Raw genomic sequence first — 25,188 nt, 5'->3', positions numbered from 1 at the left:
GAATACAATGAAGATTACAGGAGATGAACTGCTTACAGACAGTACTGTGCTACAAACAGAACTAGGGAACATCCAGACCTATAACAAATAGAGAATGTACCTTGAAAATCCTTAGAAATTGTAATGTGAAAATACAAGGAAAGGTATTCTTTTGATGCAAATAAAGCATCCCACAAATCACATGTGTTTCTTCTTGCAGAATACAACAAAAACGACATGGGCGAGTAAAAACGTGGACACGTCACGTTGACATTTTTGAGAAAGATTTCATTTTTGTTCCTCTTAATGAAGCGTAAGTAAACATTCCTTGTTACTGAATATACGTGCTAAAAGCTTAAGCTTTGCATTCTAAAATAGAAAGGTGTATTATAGCGTGACATGAAATAAAAAATGAAGAGAATAAGCTTCTCTTTCCAGTGGTCTCACTTAAAGAACTGCAATAACTGGAGGTGGGAAGGATGAATCTACAGAAGAATTAGCTTAAGAATGAAGTGTGTGACTTGGCCATGAGTGGACAGCATCATTGTTGAACACTTCTTGTTCAAGTCTCCAGTGGAAATAATTAGTTCTTAAAGTTAGAAGCTATTTTCTATTTAAATCTAGGTTAATTGGCAGTTTGTTTACATAACCAGTACAGAAAGTAAGTATTAATAGGACTTGCCCGTATTCCAGGGTTTTGGAATAAATTCATTTATTAGGTGTGGTGAATCATTCAAATCAAAATGCATCCATACTTCACTTACTGCTTTTGAAGGCCATTTACTTTAATTGCCATTGACTTCTGATGGAATTTGGGCTTCGTAGTCATCTAACTAACTTTTTAGTATGTCAGGCATGCATTTTAGCTACTGCTCTTTTTTCTAAAGCACATTGAAGTATGATTTCATCTGCATATAATACGTAGCTAGATTCTGTTTTGTTAATTGGCATAGGAAATCAGAAAGCCTTCAGAAAATTTCTGTATAGGGTTAGTGTAGATGTACTTTCAATGCCACAATCCCTGAATTTCTTGCTGCTCCATTTCTGTTTGAGAGGCAAGTCAGTCAAGCCTGAAGTGGCAAGAATAGAGGATGAAAGTGGGACAAAACTTACTTCCTATCTTATTGTGAAATAAGTTTTTATTCAAAAGAGGAAAAGATGGATATAAACCGTTATCAAATTGAAGTAATACTTAGTAACTGTTCTCTGCTAACTGCATTGTATTAATACATTTGTTAGTGACTACTTAGTGGTCCTACCTTAACAGAAAACTCTGAAGGCTTGAATAAAACCTGCTCAGAAAAGTGAACAGCTATTACAGTCTATTTTTGATGACTGTGGGAAGCAGGATTCAGTTTTGTGTATGCATGTGTATGCACAGCATTTTGTTTTCTTTTTACCAGCTGTAAGGTTTAACAGCATCAATGCAATTGCTAGTTAATAAAGTATTTTTTCTTTGCAGTGCCCACTGGTTTTTGGCTGTAATCTGTTTTCCTGGCTTAGAGAAACCCAAATATGAACCAAATCCCCACTACCATGAAAATGCTGCAACACAGATAAAATCTTCCTCTTCCGATGGAGAGAGCAACACACCATCTCCTTTGCCAAATGAGTTGGATACACAAAACTCGCCTTCTAAATCCACAGCAAAGAAGACATTGACCAAAAAATATAATACAGCTTTAACTGATTCAAACACTGAAACGCAGGACAGTGAGTCTTCATGTTGTAGAAGAAGTCCTTGTAGGGTAAAAAGTGGTTTCAAGAAACTAAATCAAATAGACGGTGATGTGGAAGAACCTAATACTGTTGAATCAGCATGCCATAGACTGGACCATAGGACTCCTGATGAAAATGGTATACAGGGTGAATTCACAACTGCTAGCCAATCTATGGGTATGTTATCCTAAAAATGTACATATTTTAATGAAAAATTTGTAAGTTTCATATCTATTACTATATTTGCAGTTGTGTAAACATTGAAAGTTTATGTGACTCAAGTTGGAATGCTTGCAATATAATTTACAGTCAATACGTATAAAGTGTTTTGTGGCTGTTGATTCAGTTTTCTCTGCATAAGACTGGAGATAAAACAGATGAATTTGTCAGTTACGTGACACTTTTTCATGCAGAATATTTTCTGAATGTCACTTAATTTGAATCAGATGAAACTGGAATTGCTAAGGAAGAACTAGTGGTTGCTGGTATTTGACCATTAACCCTCATAATGTATAAGGGACAACTGAATTAAGATGAACCTTAATTCTAGCATTTGAGGTATTGCTTCAACAGTTCTTTAATGTCCTGATAGAAGGTGTGTAGAAAGACTGAGAAGAAAATTTTAAACAAACAAACAACAATCACATGCCTTCCTTGTTGCATTTAGAGAGGCTTCCTCCATGCTTTGCTTCTGTAGAGGCTGTTACCAGTAGATGCAGTTATCCAGAGCAGCATTTGTTCCAAAGTAAACAAAGTAACTTACATAATTTTAAAGACACGATAGAGAACGGGGAAAATATTTTTCTCTGCTCACAGCAAGGTTTGGATCCCCTTGAGATAGGAAGTACAGAATATCTGATGGTGAGAAAACTTGTATGTTAGGCAGTGATAGCCCTCCTACTGACTTAATTTACACATAGTAAATAGTTGTATAGTTTACAGTCCAAAGTCCAAAAAGGCTATATCAATCATATGGTCTATTCTGTATACTGCAGACCATTGTAACTTCCATATCTTTGGGTATAAACCTTTTCCTGCTTTCTAGTCTAAACTTATTCACAGCTAGTTTATTCTCCTTCTGTGATAACATTGTCACTTTTAGAAGCTTTTTACGTTTTTGTGAGGAAGGAGAGGAAGAGCTGATGTTGCTTAAATAGATTTTTTTCATTATATACAATTGTTAAAGTATATGATATCACTACTGTATGTTATCTGTCTTGGATGCTGTTATTGTTACTTGTCTGTAATTAGTGAGTATGTTCTTTATGAAACACAGTTTTTCTAGGATTATGGGTTTCATTTTTTCATTTCATTTTTAATGCCTGCATTGTATTGCTGCCTGGCTGGTGGTTATTGTGTCAAAGACTAAAACACCTGGACTTCCTTTCTCAGCTAGGTCAGGTGACGTACCCTTTGATTAATGCAGACATTCTTACTGGTCGCTGTCCTGGTTTAAGAGGGAGATTCAGTTTGAGATTGACACTAAGCATATGCTTAGGTAGCTAAATTTAGATGTGCTGTGAACTTAAACTCCCATTACAGTCAGATGGATGTTTGACTCTGCCAAACCCATGTATATGTGCTAGGTATCATAGGGTATCTCAAAAGGCAGCAGCTGCATCTTTGATAATATAATCAGTGAAACGAAGAGAGCTCTTCCTCTCACCCTTAAAACGGCACAGAGTAGTTGTTCAGTTGAGTAGCTGCTTTGTTTATGGTCTTCACCCTAGTGGCCTAGTGTAGTTGGCCTAAACATAGAAGTCTTGATCTCAAATTGCATTCAGGTGTTGGACTTGTAAATCAGTAGGCATGGATGCCAAAATAATTTTGAAGAGACCATCCAAAATATAAATATTTTATTACCTGACTAACCCCCTATTTATTGATCAACACAGAAAGGTCATCCAATTCTTACATGATCTTTGATTATTCTTGATACCAATTCATATTTTTTAGGACTGTCAGCAGTATGTCACTCCACTATATATGGCCTATTTTCTGTGCTAAGATCTTTTCAAAGACAGCGAGTAAGATTAATTTCCAAGTTTGTCCCTATGGAAATCCACTAGTAACCTCATTCCAAACTTCAACAAATGCAGATCTCCTGTAATTTTCTGTTAGCTACTTCATTGTCCTATTTACTGTTCTTACAGAACGCTGATTTTCTTTAGTAACTGATAGGGTACTATTACTTCAGTACCAAAAGAAACAACAGTTTTAAGTTTGAGATTGTTTAGGTACATTATGCAGATATTTTCTAGGAAAAGTCTTATTCTGGAGATACAAAGTTTTGCTGATATGAGATACGCATTTATCACTTATGTCCACTTAGTTCTTTAGTTTTACCTTCAACATCTGTTCTGAGGACTTCAAAGGTAGTATAGGAAGACAGTGGTCACCTTTGCTGTGTTACTTAAAAGAAACTTCTCACTTCTGGTTTATATCCAGATGTATCACAGTCATTGTGAGCAACTCTTAGGTGATTTGAGGTATTTAAAATTAGTTTGGCTGCCAGTGATGATGTAACATTTAATGTTTAAATATACAATTCTACTGTCTGTGATTTGTCCAGATGGATTGCACAAAATCAGGCTAAACTACAGTGAAGACTCTGCTGATGGTGGTAAACTAAATGAAGATGAGCTTATAGATTTTTCTGAAGACCAAGATAACCAGGTAAAATAGTTGGCAATTTTATTTAGGAAATGCAAAATATTGCGTTGTGTTTTGAATGGGAAGTATATATATTGTAAATGTTTGTTGCCTAAAGCTAGATATCTTTACAAATGTCAAATCCAAAACACAGATTACTTTACCAAAAAAAAAAAATTACAAATGAACTGACAGAATAAAATTGTATATTCATTCTTTAAACTATCAGGAAACTGCTGTACTGACCCTGCATTTAATGCTGTGAGTCTTGTACATAGCGACAATATTACACGATGGTTTTAGTGGAAATTCTGAAAATGAAAAACTTTCTCATCTCCCCGACTCCCATGTTTACCTAGCAGACCCAAGAACAAGTTACTCTTATTTCAGCTGCATGTTATGGATGTAAACAGACGTATTTATAAGTAGATGTTACTCTGTTGTTCAGTTTAGTTGGTGCTTTTCTGAATCATGCTGAAACAAATGGTTTTATAATCAGACAGTGCTCTTGTTCACATTGGAAGGCTTAGATTTTAGAAATGTGTAAAGTCCCTGATCATTCACTGTCCTTTATTGATTCAGCTGTGGGTATGAGGGTGTGATTCCATAGCCCTATTTCTTATACAGTGTAAGTTCAATATAGAGAATGATGGGTAGGGTTCTGAAGCTGAAATAAATGGCGTGTAGGCAGTGAAGAAAACAATTATTCTTGATAGCAATTCTTATTTCTTAGGACAGTCAGCTGTGTTCCTTGACAGGATGGTAAGATGCCAAGTTCCCAGGTTTCAGTGTAGCTAAGAACTTAGCTCAGGCTGAAGCAGTCACTGATACCTTCCCGAATGCACAAAGCAAGTATAGAAATGTTAAACGGTGACAGGTTGAATGCACCTTCATATCTGCCAAAAATGATGTTGAAGCTGCAACAGAAACAGGTGGATTAGGAACCAGGCAGCTGTTGTCTAACGCGATAAAATCTTAATGGTGTAACATGAGGATTTCGGTCATAGGATCCTGCTTGTTAGTAAAGAAGCAAATTCACCAGCCGTGCTGATACGGTAGTTTGTGGTTTTGGAAAACATCTCTGTCCCTGAATGCAATGGTCTGTGGTACTAATAGCGAGCTTTGTAGAGCAGGAAACCAGCAATCAGTATTGAAATCAGAAGTTTAAAGAACATTCTCAGGTCTGTGGCATGTCAGTTTTGCAACATGCAGTTATATCATTTTCCCTTCAGATTTCCCTTGCCCAGAGGACCAAGTTAGTGGATTCTAGAGCAGGAATCAAACTTTCTGAGTTCATTGCAGATTTTGTCTCATTTCCTCCATAAGACAGTGTACGTAAAATTGCCAGAAAAATTCCTAGTAATCATTAGGAAGGAAAAATACTTAAAATATGTATTATAACCTGCAGGGAGATGTGCTGCTTTTAGGTCAGCAGTGCTTAGAAAATGTCAGTTGCTGTTGGTTGTTGAGTTTTTTTTTCCTAGTTTCAATGGTCGTTATATAAATAGCACCGTTCACTCTGTGTCTTTCCTGCATGGATTTGAGAGAGACTAAAAGATGGTAGTACTGTCATGGTTACTGACATAATACAAATAATGAATGGTTTTCAATGAAAGCTACCACTTCTTTATTAAACTAGATTTTGTTTTGGCTAAAAATGGAAAGTACAGCACTACTTCCTTTTTGAATTTGTTTGAAAAATAGTATGAACTTTAAAACACCTATAAACATGTTGCTTTTGTAGGAAGACAGTAGTGATGATGGTGGCCTTCTTGATGACAGCTGTAATTCAGAAATGGGACAGTGGCACCTAAAGCCTACTATCTGCAAACAGTAAGTAGCGAAACAGTTAAAACGGATATTAAGATAGTTTGGAAAAGCAGAATTTTGTAAGTTGATGAAATTTAAGACCGTAATTATGGGAGATGGTCATACATCGTTCTACGTGCAGTTTAGCCTACATGTATTTATCTTTGAGGATACCTTCTGTTCTTTGTAGTATCATCATCTGTACTGCTTCACGCAAGTGAAGATTGTTTCTTCAAATGAGACTGTTGTTTCATATTTTGCACTTAAATTCCTGCAGAAAGTAAGTTGCAGAATCATGTTTAGATGTATCCTTATATATATACATATGTGTGTATGTATATATATATATATGTGTGTGTATGTATATATATATATATATGTGTGTGTGTGTATGTATATATATATATGTGTGTGTATGTATATATATATATATATAAAGAAAGAGTAGTTTCTTTAAAATAAAGCTGTACTTAAGTTAAAACTGAATCAAACCCTTGTGGCCACTCAGTACAGGAAAACAGGAATAATTTTTAGCACGTGAAATGTGTAGGTGATATACTTGATGCATTGTGATGAAGGACTGTGTTGCCAGTTTTAAGCATATTTGATAGTGCTATGAACTTCCAATTATAGTTTAGCTAAATTTTCCCATGCTGATGATGGCTTATCAGTACATAATACTTCCCACCCAGTCACTATTTTAATCCAAATATGAACCTTCTGAAGATCTCTGACACTCAGATATCGCAAATCATCAAGGGCACCTCAGTACTTCACTGTTAATAGTTTTAAATTTCTTCTATATGGAAAATTCCTTTGACAAGGATTTAAATTCCACTCCCTGTATGTGCCCCCTCCACAAAAAAAAAGATTGGATCATGTGTTCTAAGAGAGTATTGCTTACATAATAGCTTTATTTATCAGAAATATAAACAAGTATAAATAAGGACAGTCATTCTTCAAGTGATCATATGGCTGTGCATCAAAAGTTGTGTAAGTTTAAAATAATTTACAAGTACAAACAAACCTATTCATAAATACATACGTATAATTAGCCTGAATGTACTAGTCTTCACTTATCATAAAGAGCACATTCTGTGAATGCGTATGTATGTTACTGTTAGGAGAGGAAAAAAAAAAAAAAAAAAGCAAAGCTTTGTGAAAAGTAATCTGTATCTATCCCTTAAAATATGCCTTACATCTAATGTTGAGATTCTGAGTTGTGGAATGAGTTTGCTCTGATGCATAAATCCAACTGCTGCATGTAAGATGACTGATACAATTTAAGTGTTACATGTCTACTGCCAAGACAATATCTTTTAGACAGAGCGATGCAAGTCTACAAGAAAGCATTCAAACAGACTTAGTTCTAGAGAGAATGTTTGGTTAGTTGCATTATTTTTCTACAGTCTTTCAAATACAGTACGTGTGTTTTATTGATAACTATCTGGTATGCATTTCAGATTCAGTAATTCAGTAATTGGAATCACTTCTTGAACATATAAATCTAGTGCATTTGTAGGTGCTGTAGACTGCTCTATCTGCCCTCCAGCTGCTACTCCAGAAGGATGTCTGTGGGTTCTTTGCCTCCTGCAGATGTCCCAGATACCTTGTGCATCTAAAATAGCACTAGACACCTGAGGGGCTTTTAGGTAACTAGATTCTGCCTGTAACCAATGGCTTTGGTCTGGCAGTGCTAGAATTCTCTACATGAGTTCTAAAGTTCTCTGTACTCTGTGTATTGTTAAATCTAAAGATAACTCAGCTTTGCATTTAGCTATCCGTTAGGGGATTATAGCAGTGCAGGCAAAACTTTAATAATATTAATGATAGAAATAGATTTGTTCAAGGTCATTCCACAAATAATTTCATTGCTAGCTGTTTAACGCTGTGTTTTCTGAGCTGCTGTAAAATACTGTGTTCTCTCATAGGCCCTGCATTTTGCTTATGGACTCACTGAGAGGCCCTTCCCGGTCAAATGTCGTGAAAACACTAAGGGAGTAAGTTTCATGTCTGTGATTTCTGCAACATTCTGCAAGTAAAAAAGAGTTTTAATTTTTATTGTCTTTTGTCATAGGTATTTAGAGGTAGAATGGGAAGTCAGGAAAGGCAATAAAAGAAGCTTTTCCAAAGACGTCGTGAAAGGTTCCAACCCCAAAGTGCCGCAACAAAACAACTTCAGTGATTGTGGAGTGTACGTACTGCAGTATGTAGAGAGCTTTTTTGAGGTATGTGTATTTGTGTAGTTGCTTGTTCTGTCTCGTGCAGCAATCAAGTGTGTCCTGCTAAAATTGTTGTCATTTTAAAAGGTTCTTTAGTGTAGCTTTTACAGGTGTTTATTAGATTATGCATTAGAAAATAATTTATGCGTTAACATACATAATAAGAAATACTTTCTGGAAAATAAAGTAGTTACAGTTTTTAGTGCCTTTAGAAGTGCCATTACAGTTACAGTGCCTTCAGAATTACACGGTAAGGGTTCACATTTGAGTTCAAAATCTAAAACTCTAATGTAAAAATCAAAAATATAAATAATAACTCAAAATCTAAATTATAGTGTGGTACAAAAAGCTTGTTATTTTTTGTCTGAGAAAGATGACCAAATAAATTCATTAACGTAACACAGCTGGTTTGGACTTTCTAAGCTTCCATTAAAGCTTGAAAGTAGCGTCATTACAGCTAAAAGCGAAGTCTTAATTCTCTTGGAGGAAATGGTCGAACTTTTATTTACTTCAACTATATAGGCCTTTAAGTTGAGGCACCTCTCAGAAATGCAGGGCAGAGCTCTGTCCGGTGTGGACTGGGAGGAGAAACAGTGACACGTTACCTGAATGGGGCATTCCGCCTACTTACAGTCCACAGTACTTTAGAGTACTGTTCCTAAAACCTTTCCTGAGAAAGCTGGTAATTTATTTAGTCCTCAAACCCTCCCTTTGTTCATACTTTAATGAGAAAGCGGCAAGCGCGTGGTGTAACCGGGTGCGTGCCGCGGCTGCCCGCTGCCTGCCGGGCCTCCCGCCCTCAGCACCGCTCGGCTCCGACGGCGGCCGCCTGGGGGCGCTGTGGTGCCGCGGTGGGGGCGGGCGCCTTTGTGGCGGGGCGTGCTTGTGCCAGTGGGGCCGCGGCGGGACTGCCGGGGGGGGGCGATGCTTCTGCTCCCAACGTTGGTGCCTTACGGTGAACGCCGTGCTGTTACGTGCTGAAACTTGGTTTGTTCGACCTTGACTGTACACGTACAAAGGACACAAACCGTGTATGTTTTGTTTCATGCTGAGGGAATGAGGTGGGGAAGAACGCCCGTTTTCCCAATCTGGTTCTTTCCAGTCTTCTTAGGTCGTAACTCCTCGCTTTAATATCCAAACCAACTTTCTTTTCAGAATCCTATTCTGAGTTTTGAGCTACCAATGAACTTAACAGACTGGTTTCCACGCCCACGAATGAAAACCAAAAGAGAAGAAATACGAAAAATCATCCTGAAGCTGCAGGAACAGCAGAACAAAGACAAGAAGGGACAGAAGGACCCAGCTTCGGCAGAAAGATCTTTGCAGGAAAAAACAGAACAACTTCTCAACAGCAGCTCAGACTGAATGTTGTATCTGTTGCATGTTAGCTCCACAATCAAAACTGAAATATGCGTTTGTCTGCCCAGACTAAATAAAGATTTGGCGTATTCTCTGCTCAAAGTTACTTGGGAATGTTTAATGCCTGTATAAATGTGTGTCATAAAATGATTTAATTTCCACAAAGATGTGTATTAAGTAAGCAAGTCTGTACATATGTTAATGAGGCCAACTTTTTCAGCATTTGTAATTACTTTTTTCCACTTGTTAGGGAGCTTTTGTTATGTATTTCTGTTAATAGAACTTAAATAGCAACTTCTAAACATAAAGCAAATAAAGAAAATATTTATAGGATAAAATGGTTAACTTTTTCTTTTTCAGTAAAGCTGTAATGTTACAGGCTTACGTAACACGTAGCGAATGATTTGGTAGAAAGATAATTCATATTTTGACCCTGTTTAGTTGCCCTTTACAAGATTATTCTGCTTGCGCTACAAACAATAATATGGGTAAGTGTCTCAGTGTACCATGGCCTCAGAGAGGGTGGCTCCCATCCTCGAAGTATCTAAGTGTAGGCAGTGTAATAGTTAATAGGACTGCTTCAGATTTGGGATTTTAAAAGATACGCGTTGCAATTAAAATTCCACACTTGCTTTAGTGGGACGGGCTAGGGGAAGGGGGAGAATGCTCTTTGACCAGAGATTACTATTCAAACAGTATTATAAAAGTGGTTTCAATGAAGTGATCTTGAGTGATACTATTAAATCATATTTTGTGGATCCCAATTGTTGTACAGGTGTATTTTGAGACTTTCTTCATTATAAAATTGTATTTTGGTAAGTGTACTTGGAATAGCAGATTGCCCACATTACATTTTCTATGTTACAATTCTGAATGTTACATTCATATGTGCTTTATCTAAGTAATGAACATTTAAAAAAAAAAAAAGTGTATGATTACTATTTTTTGTAATATCCACACACACACACACACACACACACACACACACACATACACATACACACACACACAAAAACACAAACCAAAAGACCAGTGTTCATTGCTTGCTTGTTTGTCCTTGGCTTTAGGTAGCATCAGACTAATGCTGGGATTTGGTTGGATATTTCCGGTGCGTTTTGATTTTAAAATAGTTTAAAATGCCATTGTTGGCTGACAGTGCAAACAGCCTTTTACCTTGTTAAAAAGGCTTTGGTATTCAAACGAGTAAGATAAGAAGTGGCTTTTACAAGGAGATGTACATCCAGTCTGCTGCTAGTTTAGATGTCTTTGAAGCGAGCTGGAAGCTGTCCCTTTCTGGGACGGAGTCTCTCACGGGTGGAGAGGGGCCTTCTGTTCTTCCTTGGACACAGTGTTTTCTCTTCTGGTTCTTCTACTGGGAGTGTAATTTGTAATTGCCTTCTCCCCAGCAGATGCAGCAGAGACTTCCTTAACTGAACTGTGTAACCCAAGACCAGTTTTTATACACGAGATCAAGTGTACTTGAGGCCCCAGTACTTGAGGTTTCTCCATGACTTTCCATTCTCCCTGAACCCTGAAAACATGGCTGCTAATGACAACACTGCCAGGGCATTTCTAAAACTGAGTTAACTCACTGGGGCGGTGATTGCACATAGAGCAATACACCCGTGGGCTGTTAACTTTTTGCACAGGTGACCCATGGGATCCGGGGAGGACTTATTCATTCCCTCATCTCTTCTTACGCAGATTCTGGTCCCTATACGTATGTAAGCACCGCATATCTCTTACAGATGACTCCTACGTGGGTTTCTTGTTCAAATTATGTGGGAGCAGTCTTCTGGTTTACAAATTAAATGTGTAAGGGACATGTGTAGGAGTTCTTTCCTCCATGGAACTAGTCTACTATTCTTGCCGTAAAAACTAAATAAAGGAAATAAGTACTGAAATAACTTCAGATTGTTTCCCTGCAGTGTCTTGTATGCTTTCAGTGCAACTAATGTATTGGAATTGTTTTTTACAAATACACGTGAATCAGTGATGGCTTGCAGAGAGGAAAGTAATTTCCTAGAAATATAGAGACAATGCAAGTGGAATGTATTCTCGGCTAAGATTTTCCTCCCATTATATGTTCTCATTGTATGGAATATATCCAAATTTGGTCAGTATAATGGTCTGCCTTTTTTTCTGACATTTGTGATGCAGGTTCATAATTTGATGTGGAACTATTTGGTTCTCTTGCTAGGAACGGCCTGGTGCTTCCTCCTTTTCCTTCCTCTTTCCTGTCCTCCTCATCTTCCTCCCTCCCAACTTTCAAAGCTGTGAAGAAAGTGTTTGATTTATTATCTTTTAATGTTAAAGGTCTTGAGATCCTCAGTCATACACAGCAAGCTGATATACATGTTAAATATAGGAAACTTATTTTTTTAATAAAATGTGATGTTAATAGAAAAAAAAGAATTAAGAATGAGTTATTTAAAAATGTTGCTGACTTGATTTAAATAGTTCACCACTATGTGTGCTTTTCATAGGCATTCGTTCATTCCATAGGGATTAGCTACGATACTGTTCTGCAATCAAAGGAGGAGTTTTACCATTGACTTTCCTGAATCAGACCTGTTCAGAGATAAGCGGGAGGGGACTAGATATTTTTATTTTTATGGCAACAAATACTGGAACAGGTTGCCCAAGGAGGCTGTGGATGCCCCATCCTTGGAGGCATTCAAGGCCAGGCTGGATGTGGCTCTGGGCAGCCTGGTCTGGTGGTTGGTGACCCTGCACATAGCAGGGGGGTTGAAACTCAGTGATCATTGTGGTCCTTTTCAACCCAGGCCATTCTATGATTCTATGAAATACACTTTGAGGAAAGTCTAAGTTGTACTTTTCCTTATAGGACTTAAGATTGCAAATGCATTGAGCAATATGGCTGTGTTCTGCAGCGCAGGGTATCAGCTTCCTACCTAATTAAATGTATCTCCTTGTATTGTTTTTCACATTGGATAGAATAACAGTTAAGAGTTCCTTTAAAAGTTTTAGATTACTTAGCATGAAAAATGGATGTGCTTCTGGTGCACATTTGCAGGTTAGCTGCAAAAGTAGAAGAGCCCTCTCAGCAGTCCCTTGAGACGTTTTCTCTTGCTGAAATAACGGAGCCCGCCATCTGAACAGCAGAGGCTCTAATAGGGACCGCTCAGTCCATTTCTGTGGGTGCACTGCACTCCTGTCTTAGAAGAACATATTTTCTAACCTGCTCAGCAAAGAAAGAGTTGAAAAATCAAGCAAACTCTACCATGATGAGGAAACCATGCAATTGATTGTATATATATATACACATAGATATGTATTTAATTCATGTACTGTGTGGTAAACTCATGAAGTGGAACAGGAGAACAAGAAGCTTTTGCATTTGATTCTTGTTAATGTAGCTCCTCTGTAAACTTGAGTGAACTTCTCTCATGAGCAAACAGCAGCAGCTTCCATAGTTTGCAGATTCACTATATTATATTTCTCAGATTTGTTTTTAATGAAAACATCTCCAGTCACTGGTTAAAGCCTTGCACTGTCATCCTTCAGCTCCACATACTCAGTGTCCCTACAGAACCTCTGTGCTGTGTGCTTGGATTCATAGAGGCTCTCAGCCTCCCGAAGTCTTTCGACTCCTCCCTTCTATTTCTGGCAGTCACAGGGGAGCTGATGTTAGGAACTGTGTAACAGTACCAATGAAGTAACAGCCATTTTATTTCCCTTTTGCCACCTTATCGTAAAAATAAATCATTTGTGCCTATCTCAACTATGTGTGCTCAAAGAATGATGTGATAAAAGGCGTCTGTTCTGTAGGATGCAGTCTGGTTGCTGAGGATGTAATCTGCAAAAGGACTGCTTTCTCTGTTGTGGTTTGTTGTAGTTTTCTGACAGGCGAGATTTTGCTTTGCTTCTGACAAATCTGCATGTGGGCTCATGCAGCCCTGTGGTTACAAAGGGAAACTCAGTAATGTACACCGTACCTTCAGGATTTGCTTCTGTGAGAAGTTGCTAGCCGTAACCTACATAAATGCAGCCAAGCTGTTTCTTTCTTAGGTTCTTTTCTTCCCCTCCATTTGGGCTCTCAGCTGATGTTCCCCAGAGGAAAGTAAACAGCACTTCTTGTGATATACGATGCTTTAAGTATATGTGAACTGTGTTCTATATGAATACGTGTGAACAGAAGATTCTGTGGATTAAGATGCATCCAAATTCTGGTAAATATGCGATCTACCATGATTACATAGTAAGTAAAAGAGCTTACCTTGCTTATGTACTTCTTTCTCCATCACTCCTTGTTTAATTGAGTTCTGTAATTAAATTCTCAGTTCACCCCAGAACAGTGCATACCAAAATACCAGCATAAACCAGATTCAGTATAGAGTGATAAATAATTCAGGAGTGGGAAGAAAAAATACCATTTCTATTTTAAAAACAAGATTTATATTTATCACGAAGAACAAAAAAAAAAACCACAACTGCATCTCCTTTTCCAAGTGAATGGTTTCTCCTAATGGAGTAATAAAATCCACATTCTATGTGTCCATTTTGTGCTATACCACAGATTTAGATGACGTTGGCAAATTTGAACAACTGGGCCAGGTTCTCTTGTTGTAAGCTGACCAAATACCTGCATGGTTGAGGGGAGCCCTACTAGTGCAGCTGTGCATCTGTTCCCATGTAATCTGTGAGGAGACTGCTTCAGAGAAAGCTGCCCTCCATTGGACACGTGGTCATATTGTGTGCAGAGGCTACTGAGCCATTGTACACTTAGAATCTGGTCTTTAACCCAGGGCTTAAAGGGTGTTAGACTTCCCCAGTAGCCTAACTTAGTGAAATTTATCAAACGTTTATACATCGCCATCTCTCTAACCATATTTCTGAGTTCAGAAACTTGGTTTGCTTTTGCACCTATACTGACATCAATGAAATATATGTGCTAATTATAACTACATATTACTAAATATACTGATGGTGACGTGCAGCAGCAGTTTGCAGACAAACCTGTAATCCCCACTCTCTTCAAATAGCTTTGAGTCAGACTCTGAGCATCAGAGCTTGTCCTTCCTAACTCATATTTTACATGTGTGGAAGTAGTGTAGTGGTAGCCTGGATAGAAACATCAGCATATATTGGGTGGAAACCCCAGTATTCATCATAGGAGCTCTTGGGAATTAATCAGTTGGATTTTAAAGCTATAGGATGGATTTGCTGTTTATGAAAAAGGCTGAAAGGGAGCAGGATACTTCAGTTCTGGAGAACTTCATGTTTTATCACTTGACTCCTGGAAATGTATTCCATAGTGTGCAACAGTGGTACACCGGGTAGAGCGTTGGTTCTGCAGTACAGAAAACTGAGATAAGCCAGCCCCATAAAAATACCTTTAGAACCATGCTGTGTTTCTAGCAGAAAATGAAACTATATGAAGCATAATTGGTGCTAGGAATGCAAGCAAACGGAGTACGTTTCTTATTTAAATGTTCTCTGGTTCTGAAAGCCAAACTGATTTGTAAACAATGCTGTAATAATATCTGTCAGTGTTACAGAAGGGCAATAAAAGGCCGTGAGAAGTTGTTCAGCTCCGTCCCATCCTACAAGGCCACTGAAATTTGTGGACTTCAAACAAAACTTGTGTTGGCTTCTGCTGCTGCAGATAACATCCAGGTCCCAGAATCGAGCACGTATGTTTCACAAATGTCTGAATTAATTTGTTGCATTTGTACAGACAGCGTGTGATGATGGTGTTTAATCAGAAAGTGATCTGTTATTTCACTTCTTTTTCCCCCAGTCACCCCTCAGGAAAGCCAGGCTTTTCTTCTGCAAAGACAATGCTCTTTGCATTAGTTTATTACTTCTTCACGTTTGTAAAGGTCGCTCTGCACCTTCCTGTGCACTCATTTGGAGTTTTTCATCCTGCTGCCAATTATTCTCATTGTTCTTAGGCTGTTGAGGAATTTGGATGCAATGAGGTCAGCCCAGTTTCAATATCTGACTTGTATCACTTTTTCTAAAGCAAGTTAAGTTGGTTCTCTGAGCCAAAGGAGGTACCTTTTCACAAAGACATCTGATTCAAATGATTTTATTTAGACACATTTTTCAGGCCAATTGGGAGATAGGAACTTAAGATAAATTAGGATTCATTAACCCTAAAACCACTGAATCTAAAATTAAACCTAGTTCGACGTTCATTTTATCACACGAAGTAACCAAGTGACTTGCAAGGTTACTTGCTCCAAACGAAGTTCAGCCTTTACCTCAACCACAGTTCCTACTGTCATTATCACCGTGTTGAAAACTGAGCGCTGCAGTTCAGTGTCAGCTGAGTGCCTGACGGCGCTTTCCTGGTTTTGCTCTGATCTCACACAGGCGAGTGCTTTCTACAGTGTTCTTGCATAGCTGTCAGTAACTTGCATTATGTTTGCAAATACTCCTACAGAGCACCTCAGATTGGGCACCTGAAATAGGAACATAGCTGATGACTATTGGAAAATACTTATATCTTGCCAGGTAGCAGATAATTCTCCTTTAGCGATGGGTTGTGTGTTTGTGTCTGAAAGACATTATTTAGCCATTTTAATAATGAGATTTTTTTTTTCCTTATAGCTTTTGGATGCATTGGATGTACACACTTGGGATGTCATCCTGCATCTGTTTCAGATCTGTGGATTCCTAAGGAATTCATGAGGACGAACATGGGGTTGAAGTGTCAGTGCTGTGGATGTGAAACACAACTCGATTGCTGCTCAGTGGCAGGAGATCACTCAGGGCAAGATTTGAGGTAACCTCGCTAGTATGCGAATGCTAAGGGTGTGAGGAGGCAGTCTGAGCACTCCCAGGGTTCTGATGGCATTTGAGTGCATGTGTAACTGTGCTGCAATGAATACAGGGAGGTGCTGAAACAAGGTGCTGCATCAGCTGCTCTTTTGGTGAGGTGTAATTCCTACTTCACACAGCACGCCAACTGCAAAGAACAGTCAGTTGGAAACATGCTGGATAAGGTGTGGCCTTTACAGAAAGGTTTAAAAATTAGTTAACATCCTCACAGAGCTCACTAAAAACCACCACCAACAAAAAAACACCCTCCATTTCTCAAAGGATTGTAGAAGTCTTCAGCACTGATCTACCTTACCCATACTGAAGTTCATTTAACTCCAGACTGGCAGCTTCTGCTCCAGTGAAGGGAGAACAGCCCAGTGCCTGACAACTGTAGGTTGCCTATTTACCACTGGCTACTTCTGTTTTTCCAATAAGATGCGTATTTTGGTAGCATGCCCTGCAGTTATTTCATTGACCATAGCTGTTCACCACTGAAAAGTGAATCCTCATGAGTGATCACAATGTAGGTGGGGAAAAAAACAATACTAATGAAAAGCTAAAATTGGAAAACATTTATGATAATTGCTACCGTGTGGCTTTTACTGTGTTCTTATTCCTACATTATGGATGCTTCCATATCTCCAGATGAAATATCTGAGATGGTGGGTCCATGCTACTTTTATAGTCTTGGGAACAGGCCTCTGGTCTCTTTGCTAGAGGAGAAGATTTTGCCAGAACGAAAGCAAATACTTTCCCTTGAGACATGGATGTGTTGCATTAGGACTGGAATCTGTGCCTCCTGAAATACTGGGAGGGCTCCAAGAATATCTTCCAATTACTCTGGGGTAATGCAATCTTATTTTCTTGACCTCACCATCTGGATTTAAAGAATGAATCTGCTCATGCAAGTAAAACGAAAAGCAATGGACATCAGGAAAAAGCAGCCAGAAAGGTGCTGGAGTCTCCTCCTCTGGAGCTGTTCTAAAGCCACCTGGACGCTTTCCTGTGTGATCTACTGTTGGAAAACTTCTTTAGCAGAAGGTTAGACCAGATGATCTCCAGTGGTCCCTTTCAACCCCTACGATTCTGTGATTTTGTGTGATTCTGTGACTTGACAGGGATCCCTCTCGTGTAGCCTCACGCTATTATTTATGCAAGCCTATCCTGTGGTCCTTTGCTTCGAGCTACTCACAATGGAGAACAATCTCTTTGCTTAATTTAATTACCCTTTAAGGTGAGGAAAGAGAAAAAAGGGGCTGGTTTGGAAGACTTGTTCCCAACCGAGAGCTTCAGAAACTGGTTGTACATTGCAAGGAGCAAAAATGCAGAACAATCAACCTTGTTTAAGTAACATGTTTTCTGATAACGTGAGAGAAGAAACTATTATGAACTGAAATGAAGCAGGAAGATTTCAAATAGAAGCTGTTGCCTTAAGCTGTAATATCTGATTCATTTGCAACCAGAATGGAGTGGCTGGAATACAAAAGGCCTGCAGAAAATCAGACTATTGAAATACTTAGCTGTAGTCACAAGGGTTGTTCATGCAAAGTCTACTGGGAAGAAAGAGGAAAAAGAAAAAAAAGAGATCTTTGCACAGCTGTCAAAATTAAGAGATTTATGTACACACATATAATGCTAAGTGAAAGCGAGTGGATAAAATAAGGCTTACACACTAATTTCCAGTAAATATTTCACATGATATGGGATTGAATGCCTCTTATCTAAAGAAAACTTCCTGGGAAAGAAACCAGAGTTTGATTTTGAGAGGAGAGTCCTCCTGGAATTGGCCAGTGTAAATGCCAGAAAATGTTCTTGTTCTTCCTTGAACGGTGTCTCTGAACATCAGCTGCTATACCTTGATCCAGTTAGAAGCGTTCTTTTGCAAATATCTGAGCAAGCTCTTCTTTATCCGGATGAATTGCAGATAAATTCTGCTGGCAGAACTAAGTAGGCAGCTACATTTGGAAACTCCACGTGGGTAAATCCAAAATACACTGGAAACCAGTGAGGTGATGACTTCCATGGTTTTAGGTTTTTTTCTTCGGAAATTAATTGCAAGATTATAAAATGATTCTAGGGAGTATCAAGGCATTAAACTGAGATACAGACAGGCAGGAAATGCCAACGGCTGACGCTGACAGGCTGTGAGGCATTTCAGCATGACCACATTACACATACACGCTGTAATAACATTACATTTATATATATTTAGCGTGTGTCAACAAAGCAATGTAAAGTAAATGAACTCCTGGCCTCATTAAGTTGTTGGCTGTGACTTAAGTCAATGCCCAGAGACATTTCTACAGGCAGAATTTTACTCGCTATGTGCAGTGTGTTAAACAGTTGAAGCTACGTATGACCCACAACAAAACCCAGCTAATCACAGCACAATGTAAGCACAAGCTTTCTGTCTAAAGAGACACCTTCAGCAGAGGCCTGCAGTCGATGTCAAACTTGATTTTTGTGTTTAATCTTCCGTAATAAAGTCTGGAGAGAGAAACTTAACACACGGTACCAACGACTGGAGGGTAACTACCTTTGTAGGGAGATTTCCAGCCCCACCAATGGGATCCTTTATCCTCTTGTCTTTAGTTGGTGTAAATCTTAACCAATTTAATGGTAAGTAAGAATTCACTTTCTGAGAGATTTAACTAGCCTGGACACCAGGTGATATTCTTTGAAATGGAAACGTACATAATATCCTCCCAGGGTTTTCTAAGAAGTCACATAGGACCCTTTAACCTGCTTATCCTTTCAAATACTTCACCGTTCATCAAGTCTGACAAAAGACAGCAGCCCATAAAATTACCATAATTTTCTTTGTTTTAACGTGGCAACTTTAGAGACAGAAAGTGTTTAATCAGTACTAACCCCAATTCAACTTTAAATTGCTATAATATCTGGGTGAATTCAGACACCCCAGACATCTAGAACAGCGTCAGTTCTTTGCAGCAGGACTCCAGCAAGGAGACACATGCACTTCAATGGTTCTTTTCAAAAGCCCCAGGGCCTTTTCTTGGTAATCGTGCACTCAGCCCTGTTGAACGCCATGAGGTTAGTGCAGGCCCACTCCTCAAGCCTCTCTATGTCCCTCTGGTTGCCATCCTTTCCCTCCAGCCTATAAACCGCACCCCTCAGCTTGGTGCCAGCTGCAAACTTGCTGGAGATGGTGCTAACAGGTTTCTTGTCCATCACCACAGCCCCGGTAGCCTGACAGGCACTGTGTGATCCTGCTGCTGAAGGAAAGCTCTAGCTGCAAATGTCACCTGTGTGCTAGGACCTCTGAATGGACCTTCATTGTGGGTCTCCGTGTGACGCACTGAGGCATAGGAGGAATGGCATCATGGCACAGGCACAAGGGGCTCCCTCACAGACACTGAGCTGCATCTGCCCCTTATCAATATCCACAGTCTGAAAGAGCTCTGAAGCAAAAAGTGTTCTGAGTCTCCAAGCCAGCCATACTGTTCCTGCAGTTCCAAAAAGCCTCAGCTGGTCGTTTCTATCTAACTTTCCTACAAAGGACAACCGAAATGCTTCCGGCCTGCCTCCTCATGCTGACAACGTAGGAACACTGAAACACATTGTACCCACTTTCTCTTTCATCTTTTCCCTTTGCTGAGGTCGAGTTCCTGCGCTCGCATTTCACTGGTGTGTGAATCTTCCTCTCTTTTCCCAGGAGAATTACAGAACAGATGCTGCTGTGTCCTGGGATATTTTTAGGTTTCCCAGGGAGAAGAAAGGGAGAGCAGCAATGCCTCCTCCTCACCGGGGAGGGGCACCCAGGCCGTGGGACGGCCCCTGGCTGCAGCGCTTCCAGGTCACGAACAATCACAGTCTTGTTGGCACCAACAATATTTGGTTGGCCATTTCCTGACATTGTATCCTGTTTTGATAACAGAATTGTATTATTATTTTTTTTTCATCCAATCAGGGAATTAACATCTTCATTTAATTTCCCAGCTATAGCCCCCTTCCAGATGATACTTACCTATCTTCTACAGATAAAAGTAAGGCTGAACATACAAAGAGCTGCCCTAAAAGGCAATGGCATGGGTAAACTCCCATTTTTGAGAACGTTTTAAATGATTTGATTTGTCAAAATTGCTGAACATTCTTAAGCTGTGTCAGATAAGTAAGCCATGGTCAAATTTAACTTGCCACTCGCAGGTGTGTTTAAAAGCCCCAGCAAGCTCCTGGCATATTTTGTGAGTGGCAGGAATGTTAATCTGGACATGGGATTTACGCCCACCCGTGCTTTGCCTGAGCTGCAGGATTACTTGCATGCTGAGTCCTCCGGTGCCACTTTCACACACACATCCCTGCTGGTCTGACAGAGCTCCTTCCTAGGAGGGCAGTGAGGTGCTGGCAGAGCTGCCCAGAGAGCTGTGGGTGCCCCACTGTGGGAGGTGCTCAAGGGCAGGTTGGATGGGGCCTGGGCAGCTGAGCTGGTGGGGGGCAGCCCTGCCCGTGGTAGGGGATTGGGACTGGGTGGGCTTTGTGGTCTCTTCCAAACCAAACCATTCTATGACTCTGAGTGACACCACCCAGGGTTTCTTCTTGCCCATGACAGAGGCCAAGACACAGTTATGACTGTCCTGTCCACAGGGGAAGACAGCACTGGAAGAAAATGCTGGCTGTGCTCAGTTTCTTCCTGGACATTTCCAAACATTCAGAAAGGATGTGGCTAAGTGCATCTTGCTAAAGAAATGTAGCTTCGGCTGCAAGATGAAGGCAACCAGGAGGAGCTTTGAGGAAAAAAAAATGGGTTGGGTTCGCTCCATTGGCAAATTGCACAAGGATTTCAGGGTCTGAAGGGGGACGATGCGAAGTCATGACAGCTGTGCCACTTGTGAAACACTGCACAGAAAGAAGTGACGTGTTTACGGCCAGCTGGCCAACAAGTGGGTGGTGCCAGGCATGCCCATAAAACCCAGGGTGGGGGAGGTGACACAGAGCTCACGTGTGGGTGCTTAAGAAGGGATGTGTGTCCATGCGTGTCCCGGGCTGCATGACACATGTCACAGGTACGATGCAGTGCTGCCCAGCTCTCTGCAGCACACAGTCCTGTGAACATAAACAGTGGAGCATGGGTGACAAGATTGAGCAGTCTCATTCATGATGTGACCCAGGGCACGAGCCTAACCAGGTAACACAAATGGCAAGAAAGGCATGACTGGTTACAGATTGAAGTGTGTTTGTTGACTCTTGCAGGGCTCATTAGATAAAATATGAGGTGTTTTGAGTATCCCTTGCCTTTGAGGGTAGCGTGGGCACTCAGCACCAGTCTGGACAGGGTGTAGATTGGTTCCACTCAAGGGATGCAGATGCTGGGGGACACTCAGCACGTATGCTGCACAGCCATGGCCCTGGCCCTTCCATGTCGTGAGATGAAGCGTGTCTGTGGGTTCCCAGAAACTAGCAGTGATGGCAGTAAGCACAGCAGGGTGCACACAAGGGGAGCTCCTGTGGAAGGAACAGAGTGGCTTCGAAGTGATCTCCAATTTTCAAGGTTTTCCACAGCAGGATAGAAACCATCTATCTTATACCCTGCTTTATATGGTTAATTAACATAAACCCAACTTCTTTATTTTTTATTTTTTTTTATCATAGAATCACAGAACTGTTTCAGTTGATAGGGACCCTTTAAAGGCCATCTAGTCCAGCTCCCCTGCAATGAACAGGCTCCAGTGCCTCATCACCCTTATCACAAAAGACTACTTTCTTATATCCAATCCAAATCTCCCCTCTTTAAGTTTGAAACCATTTCCTCTCGTCCTGTCACAACAGACCCTGCTAAAGGCTCTTCTGTCCCCTTCTTTCTCATAGCCCCCCTTAAGATGCTGAAAGGCCGCCCTCAGGTCTCCCTGGAGTCCTCTCTTCTCCAGGCTGCACAGCCTCAGCTTCTCAGCCTGTCCTCATAGGGAGGTGCTCCATCCCTTGGATCATTGTGGCCCTCCTCTGGCCGCGCTCCAACAGGTCCGTGTCCCTGTCGTACTGAGGACTCCATAAAAAAAAGACAGACAGAAAAGCACAAAACATCACTCCTAGCAAAACAACGGGAATCCCCATCGAACAACAGCTAGTGGGGCAGGCCCAGGAGCCCCCGGCGCAGTCCTCCCGCACCGCAGCGCCGCCTCCAGCCGTGAGGGCTCGGTGGCGTCCGCAGGTGAGGCGGCTCCGCGCAGGTGAGCTGCCGGGTGGAGCGGGGCGGCCCCGGCCTCGGTGTCCTAGGGCCTCGTAGGCCACTGCCCTGCGCCACGATCGCGGAGAAGGCCGTCAGCCGGGCACGGCTTCCCATCCACCACCTCCTCCTCCTCCTCCCCCGCCGCCGAGCTCCCGCCCCCGGCCGGCCCCTGTGGCGCTGACGTGAGGGCGGGTGGCCGGGCCGGGCAGGGCAGGGCTGGGCTGCGGGGGGCGGCGCAGAGCGGCGCGGCGGCGGCGGCGGGGCGCGGAGCGGCGGCCGCAGCGGCAGGTAACGTCGCGGCGCCGGGGCCGCGCTGCAGGCCGGGCTCTCCCTGACCGGCGGCGGGGGGCGGCGGCGGCGGGGCCTCTCCTCGCCGGAGCGTCCCGGGCGACCCCGGGGCAGGTGCGGGCGGCTCCCGCGGGGCCCGGCGACGGGGCTTCGGGTGGGGGTGATGTGCGCGCGGGGTTGTCGGAGTTTTCCGGCAGCAAAGGCGGGCAGCGCGCGGAGCGGGAGGTGCCGCTGCGGGAGTTGGCGGAGCTGGGAGCGGCCGGGCGAGGCCGCGGTGCGGCAGCGGGAGCCGGGCACGGCCTGTCCCGGGGAACGCGGGGCCGGGAGAGGTGCGGGGGCACCGGCAGCCCGCGGGGGGCGGCGGCACCGCGGCACGGCCGTGCGGAGCCGGAGTCTGACGGGCGCCTTCCTGAGCGCTCCCCGTCGGAGGAATTCATCCCAGAGCTTCCTTATCAGGTGCTGCTGGGGTTAAAGTGCTTTCTCCTTACTTTCTTAACTGAAAAGTCATTGAACTTTCCCTCCCCACACACACACTTTTTTTTTTTTTTCCTCTCTAAGTGTAACTGTCTGTAAAATGCTGTACACACCAGCTGACGCTGAGTTTTATCCGCACTCCTTTCCAAAGCACTTCTGTGCTTCTAGGATTGTCCCCGTAAAGGAAACAAACTCTTTGCAGCCTTGTCCGGACAAAACAGGGCATGGTCTGAACTGCAGTGAAGTGCATCTCCTCTTGGAGGGCTTCTGCTGAAGTGCTGTGGCAGGCAATGGGAAAGCAGTGTGCCTATGGGTGATACGCTGCCAGAAACCCATCTCTGATTTCTTCTATTTACGTCTGTTACTAAATAGGAAGAATTAAAAGTGTCTTCCTCTGTGTTTGCTGTCTCTTGAAGATGGCTCTCAGTGCTATTGTAGGTACTGCTGATGCTTGCCTGATACTGGGCAATCACATTCCTAACTAGTAAATCCTGATGCTTCCAGGGACCCATAAAATTGAAATACCTGAATTAAAAGCTTACACATTGCAAGAATGTGTGCTTGTTACCTATTATTTCATTTAAACACTGCTGCTTGTCAGCCCTTTTCTGCAGCAATGGAGAGAAGTAGCATGTCACATCTCCAGCCTCGGTGTCCCACCGTATTCCTGGAAGAAATCAAGCCGTGGAGCCATCCCACAGCTTGCTGGCACTGTGGGCTCATCACGGCCTATGGACTGGGTGAGCAGGTGCTGGGGGACAAAGGTCGGCCACTGCGTTCAACCTTCCTTTATTCCGAGCGTGGCATATTAACTAAGGGCAGGGATGGGCTCCTGAGTTAACATTAACCTGCAGCCTTTCTTCTGCTGTCTTTTCAAGACGAAGAAAAATGCTAGGAAAAAGGCTGAAGGACAATAGAAGTGATTAAATGATTAAAAAAAAAATTCCTTGTGCAAATCTGTAATCGTAAGCAAATGTCATCTTATGGTGCTTGCTCAAATGCCATAAAGCTGTGCTCATGTTCAAGTTAGATTTGAAGTAAATGTTCTATAAAATAACTGCAAAGAATAAAAATGTGAGAGTTTATTGCTTGTGTGGGATGGTAAATATCAGAATTGTTGGAGCACAAGTTAGTAAAAACAACATAGGAAAGGTTTCAAAAGTAGAAGTTAGGATTTAGCTTGCCTCTGTTTTTAGTGGATGTGCTTTTAATGTGTGTAAGTTAATAAATTATTTTGTGCAAATGCAGTTGTGTCTTTCTGAAGCTACGAAGCCAACAGAGTGAACATAAAGGTAAAGGAGTTTCCTGCAAGGCTTACTGGCTTCATGAAGTAAGAAGCAGTTCAGTAGTAGCTTGCAGAAACTGCAGATTGAGCTCATTTCCCCCACCCTGTATTTCTAGCTGGGTGGGTGTCTGTGTGTAACCTGCCATGAGCTCTGTGTCTTTTGGGATCTGGGTTTACTACCTACTGGTGTTCGATGGACACAGTAACCATAATGGCCCCATGGTATTTGATGTGCTGTCCGTGTTTGGACACAGTAACCACAGTGGTCCCATAAGGAAGGTCAACTCCTGGCTCCCTCTGGCTGTTCTGCAAAGGCAGTCCTGTGACTCCCTCTAACCTTCACAGTCTCTCGGTGTTTAGTAATGCCGATCTGAGGAAGACCTTGAGATATTACAGGTTTTGACAGAGGAAATACAGAGTATGAT

General features: G+C 41.6%; 2 protein-coding genes across 11 annotated transcripts in view; both read left to right on the top strand.

The window, feature by feature from the left end:
• SENP6 (SUMO1/sentrin specific peptidase 6) overlaps positions 1-11,652 on the top strand; it is an 80,683-nt gene extending 69,031 nt beyond the window's left edge. For all 10 annotated transcript variants that reach the window (XM_046939693.1, XM_015284751.4, XM_025148960.3 and 7 more), the window contains 7 exons: positions 200-292; positions 1,442-1,875; positions 4,271-4,374; positions 6,095-6,183; positions 8,091-8,159; positions 8,237-8,387; positions 9,537-11,652. In XM_046939693.1, the coding sequence (XP_046795649.1) occupies positions 200-292; positions 1,442-1,875; positions 4,271-4,374; positions 6,095-6,183; positions 8,091-8,159; positions 8,237-8,387; positions 9,537-9,746 (1,150 nt within the window). In that variant the 3' untranslated portion in view covers positions 9,747-11,652. The remainder of the gene's footprint in view (positions 1-199; positions 293-1,441; positions 1,876-4,270; positions 4,375-6,094; positions 6,184-8,090; positions 8,160-8,236; positions 8,388-9,536) is intronic.
• An 11,301-nt stretch (positions 11,653-22,953) lies between these two features.
• Positions 22,954-25,188, top strand: part of MYO6 (myosin VI) — a 99,556-nt gene continuing 97,321 nt past the window's right edge. Inside the window, exon 1 of the mRNA XM_046938419.1 lies at positions 22,954-23,004. The gene's annotated coding sequence lies outside the window, so the exon portion shown is untranslated. The remainder of the gene's footprint in view (positions 23,005-25,188) is intronic.

This window comes from Gallus gallus, chromosome 3, assembly GCF_016699485.2.
Source record: "Gallus gallus isolate bGalGal1 chromosome 3, bGalGal1.mat.broiler.GRCg7b, whole genome shotgun sequence".
NCBI lineage: Eukaryota > Metazoa > Chordata > Aves > Galliformes > Phasianidae > Gallus > Gallus gallus.
This window is presented reverse-complemented; position numbering and strand designations above follow the sequence as displayed.